Source organism: Cyprinodon variegatus, unplaced genomic scaffold (genome assembly GCF_000732505.1).
Source record: "Cyprinodon variegatus isolate N-32 unplaced genomic scaffold, C_variegatus-1.0 Scaffold156, whole genome shotgun sequence".
NCBI classification, from domain to species: Eukaryota; Metazoa; Chordata; class Actinopteri; order Cyprinodontiformes; family Cyprinodontidae; genus Cyprinodon; species Cyprinodon variegatus.
This window is the reverse complement of record NW_015150609.1, coordinates 1,040,919-1,045,887: the sequence shown is the minus strand read 5'-3', so window position 1 is coordinate 1,045,887 and position 4,969 is coordinate 1,040,919. Positions and strand designations below refer to the sequence as shown.

At 47.5% G+C, this 4,969-nt stretch overlaps 2 protein-coding genes across 8 annotated transcripts in view; one reads left to right on the top strand and one right to left on the bottom strand.

Moving 5' to 3' along the window:
• The window catches only part of mmrn2 (multimerin 2), a 16,193-nt gene extending 13,637 nt beyond the window's left edge, over positions 1-2,556 (top strand). Inside the window, exons 10-11 of the mRNA XM_015377530.1 lie at positions 178-660; positions 1,736-2,556. Of these exons, the coding sequence (XP_015233016.1) occupies positions 178-660; positions 1,736-2,139 (887 nt within the window). The 3' untranslated portion in view covers positions 2,140-2,556. The remainder of the gene's footprint in view (positions 1-177; positions 661-1,735) is intronic.
• Positions 2,557-3,835: 1,279 nt separating this feature from the next.
• The window catches only part of rtn4 (reticulon 4), a 21,579-nt gene continuing 20,445 nt past the window's right edge, over positions 3,836-4,969 (bottom strand). For all 7 annotated transcript variants that reach the window (XM_015377570.1, XM_015377571.1, XM_015377572.1 and 4 more), the window contains one exon: positions 3,836-4,625. In XM_015377570.1, coding sequence (XP_015233056.1) covers positions 4,583-4,625 — 43 coding nt within the window. In that variant the 3' untranslated portion in view covers positions 3,836-4,582. The remainder of the gene's footprint in view (positions 4,626-4,969) is intronic.

Sequence of the window (4,969 nt, the reverse complement as noted above, 5' to 3'; positions counted from 1 at the left end):
GAGCAGTTGGACGGGTGTACCTAATAAAGTGGCCGGTGAGTATATGTCGTATAGATAAAACTTTTAGATTCTTAGTCCCCACCCTGAGAGCTGGCATGAAAGGGTTCAACCCTGAGAACATTCATGAAGGTCTCGCTGCCTGAAGCTCCTGATGACCTTCAGATCTGATGTCCTCAGGAAGCCCAGAGGAGGTGCCCTCTGCTGACCAGCCCCCCTCCCAGCCTCTCTGGCCCCCCGGTGGCTCCAGCAGGAATAGCGGCGGCCCTCCAGTCAGGGAGAACCAGCTCCTCCTGCTGCACCCGCACGCCGGAGACGGCAGCGACCTGTGGAACCTGGAGAAGAACGTGGAGCAGCTGGAGCAGAGGCTGGTCCGTCTGGAGGAGAGGCCCTGCTCCTGCAACAACACCCCCGCTGAGAGAGGGACGCCCCCTGCAGGGCGGGATGTGCAGCTGCAGAAGGACGTGGAGCTGCTGAAGCGCGGCTTGGAGGAGCATCTGAGGGTCTTCAAAAACGTTTTCAGCAAGGCGGACGTGCTGGCGGCGTCCGAGGACACGGTGGAGCTGGACAGGCTGTGGGAGCTGATGAAGAGGAAGGACAAGAAGCGAGGAGGAAGAGGGAAGAGTGGAGGAGGAGGTCATCGCAGAGAGAGGAGGGCAGCAGGTGAGTCAGGAGGAGAGTTACTAGTTAGTTACTAACTCAGTTAATACTGCTACTAACCAGGCAGAGTAACAGAAGGTTAGAATGGTCTAACCCAGGGATCTTCAACCAGGCCAGGGACCCCCATTGATGGAGCGGACCCCTAATTCTATATATTCTATCAAACTGCTCCTATAGTTACCGGTACTCTATTACAGATGGAGTAATGTAACTAAAGTAATCCCTCCCTGGGATTATTAAAGTATTTCTGATTCCTGGTTGATGGGACAGGTGTTGTGAATGAAACGGTGCCCAGCTTGAAAGAGCTCCTGTGTGTCGCTGAATGTGTGCGTTGATCATGGGCGGTTCTAGACAGGGGCCAACGGGGGCCAGGGCCCCTGTTATGGCCCCTGTACTGAAGCCATGATACTCAGAGAAGTTCTAATGATGATCTGCGCTGGAACAGACATGATTACTGATAGCTCCTTTGGATCTATTTAATTTTATGTTACAAATTCTGTTTTACTAATTATTTAAAAATAATAAGGTGATAAATTCAGTGGTACTGAGATAGGATCCCAGTTTAATCTGCTAAATGCTTTTTTCAGACAAATTCCTCTAATTTTTGCAGCTGAATTTATCAGTTTTTCTTGAGTTCTTATTCAGGTTTTATAGAAAACGGTAATTTTAACTTAAAGTAAAAATATGTAAAATTCCTAAATTCTATATTTATATTGACCTAATAAGAAATAGAATTATGATTGCATGCAGCTATATTAACATATTTGAATCATTTCCCTGTTTTTTATTTCATGCTTTTCTTTTAACCCATTAAAGCACGCTGGCCCCCTCCTGGTCCCCCGGTACATTTGGTCTAGAACCGCCACTAGCATTGATGACTGAAAGACATCTTCTGTCTCCATTTATCTGTTTACTACAGTCTGTTGGATTCATGTTCATGTGGATTTAAAGACATTTCAATTCGTGGAAAAAATTACAGGAGGGAATATAAAAAAAGTCAAATAAACCAAAACTTTCCTGACCCCCCCCCAAAGTACATCCTTGGACCCCTTAAAGAACCTCTACCTTTCCTCTGCAGGTGTGCCTTTCCCATCCAGCCAATCAGACGTCTCCCTGCTGTTTGTGGGCGGGGCCCCTCGAGGCGCTGCAGATGGAGGCATTTCGTTTGAACCGTCTCTGAACATGGATCACTGTTACTCCGACTCTGGGGTCTTCTCTGCTCCTGTGGATGGTCTCTACCTGTTTATTCTGACCTCTGACCTCAGGCCAGGCTCCACCCATGTGGTGCTGAGGCGGGTGGAGGAAAGGGGCGGGGCTCTGGTGTCTCTGCGGCAGCAGGAAGTGAAGGAGGCGGGGCCTGTGAGCAGCCTGGGCCTCCTGCAGCTCAGACAGGGGGAGAAAGTGAAGCTGGAGGCGACTGGGGAGTGGGCGGAGTCACAGAGCAACCTGCTCGCTGTGCTGCTGCTACAACAGACCACCTGAGGGCGCTCTGAGCCAATCGGCTGAAGGGAGGGGCGGAGCCTCAAGTGATGTTTGCACCTTAGAAACTGCAGAGCAGACCTAAGGTCTGAATGTTTGGATCTCAGAAACATTAACGTCCAAAGATAGAACCGCTGACAGGACTTCACCAGAACCTGCTGGTCCAAACCGGGCTGATAGCAGAACACAAAGGCAGGCTGGGTCATTTAGCTACAGTCAGTTCTGCTAACGGCCTATAGGGGGCACTAAACCTGGAAGCTACTCGTCTAGCGCCCCTAGTGGCCAACAGTAACTCAGTGCCGCTTTTATTTTCTGCTTTTTTTTGCTTCCTGCTGTTAAAAATAATTAAATGCAAATTAAACTCTGTAAATGTTTGACTATATATTCAGTATTAATGATGTTATGTTTATTAAATACTGCAGAAGTCATTAAAGATTTATATTTGAATGCAGACTAATGGGTCATCTTCTACCAGCAGGGGGTGCTGTTGCTGCGAGGACAGGAGCTGGTTTCAGGAAATGATCTAAATGTAAAATCAGTTTTAAGCCTCAGACTAATTCTGTAAAAACATCCAGAGATTCAAATAAAGATCAATAAAGTTCCAACCCACAGAACCAGAACCAGTAGAGCTCAGATGAACAGCTGATCACTGGTAGAAACCTCCATCAGAAGCAGGATGCGCGTTTTAGCTGCTCGCCGTCTGAACGTAGCATTAGTCTAAGTAGTGGTCACACAATGTGCATCTTGGAAGATTGTATAAAATATCAGATAGGAAAATAAAACAAATACAGTATTGTATGAGTGTTTTTAAACTTACTGGAGAATTAAAAAATTAAATAAAAAAAGTGGGAAATAATGGGGCTGACAGGACAAAACTGGTATCAGAACCAGAACCTGCTGAATTATGTATCATTTCTGTTTTTAACATTTTCATTCCTTTAAATGTTCATAATGAATTAAAAACCTCTACAGGAGATCTGACACCTTAACAGAAAAAAAAGCAAGGTGGGAATATGACAGTCTGCTGCAGTTATCGACTTCCTGCCTTATCCTGAGCGAAGCTCCTGTCACACCTTGACGATTTAGACCAGCGTCTGCCTGGCATACGAAAGAACGTACAAAAATGCTGGCATAGGTTGGATAAGTTATGAGTACGATGAAGTACGCTATGAATACTCTATGCATACGCCCAGACGCTGGAAAAATCAGCAAGGTGAGCCAGGAACCTAAAGCAGGAAAAGCTGTTAGAAAACCGATCAACTGTTCCAGAGGTTCTGATTTAACCTTCAGTCATCTCCAGGTTCCTGAGGGAACAGAACGCCAATCAAATGAGCTGCGGAACACGTTAGGAACCCTGTTCAGGCACGGTGGCGCAGGTATCATGCTATGGGGAGGTTCTGGGGCCATCACTCATCGTGGTGTTTAGTGAGCAGCATCCTGGTTCCAGAGCAAAGGTCAGATCAGATCCTGCTGAGCGACCAAAACCAGAACCTACAGAAGCAGCCATCTTGGACCGGCTCTCTGGTTCTGATCCCCCTGCTGCAGTCAGGTTCTGGTTCTGAAAGCCGACCCGGTTCCCAGTGAAGAGGCGAGGCGGCGGTTCTTCGTCTAGAAGCTTTATTGATAACTGTTTACATCTCACAATGCATTCCACAAACACGACTCCCGGCCGGGAGCTTTAGAAATCAGCACAGTTGAAAGATGAAGAAGTTTATCATTCACAATTATAGAAGCAGAACAAACAGAAGCTGAAAGGTTCCGAGTCACATCAACGTTAGGGCTCCACAGACACTTGAAGCTCGATCCCATTTATTTCAATAGAATATCTGATGGATGGAAGCGGAGACGGCGCTGATGACATGACGATGATCCTAACCTGGTTAACGAGTTTCATTTGTCTCTACATGATTCTAGCTACGGTTACTGAGAAGCGATGAAGATTTATTACAGCCCTCCTCTTCCTCCTCCCTCCATCAGGAGTCTGAGACGCCGCTCGGCCCGTCGAGGAAACGAGCCGAGCCTCAACGACGAGAAAAACCAAATAATCACAAAATACCAAAAATAATAATAATGGCGGGAGGAGCTCCGACCCGCCGCTGCCTGAAGGAGAAATTAAACAGCAGAGAGGAGCAGCTCCCCGTACACAGAGGGGAAGGGGGCGGGGCTAAATCCAGTTTAAAACATGTTTCTCAGAGTGTGATTGGCTCTCAGACAGTTTCCAAAATAAAACAGATCATCGTCAACAAACCGACTCAAGTTTCCTCAAAAACACAATTAAGGAATTCTGAACTGGAAAAAAAAAAAAACTATTAATCTGAAATACATTAAGAAGGGCTGCGCCCCCAGCTGACCCCCCTCCTCCTCCTCCAGCCTTCCTTCATTTCCATCAACCCCCCCTCCCCCACGCGTCCAAACGTTCCGATCCAAACTCCGACCTGCTGATCCTTCACTCCGCCTTACGCTTCAGTCCGGGAACCTTCGCCTGAACCCTGCAACAGAAACCAGGAGAGGTGAGGCGCAGGAAGTGGTCGGCTTCACGTGTTCACATGATGGGCTGCCAGAACCAGGACTAGAAACCAGAACCAGGACTAGAAACCAGAACCAGGACTAGAAACCAGAACCAGGACTAGAAACCAGAACCAGGACTAGAAACCAGAACCAGATCCCTCAGATCCAGCCGTGAGATCCGCATAAAACTGGATCAGCTTATTTAAGCTTTCAAAGTGGATGAAGCAGGTTAGCGCTGCAGGGGGATCTACCTTCATAGAGCTGCAGGAGGATCTACCTCCATAGAGCTGCAGGAGGAGGATCTACCTCCATAGAGCTGCAGGAG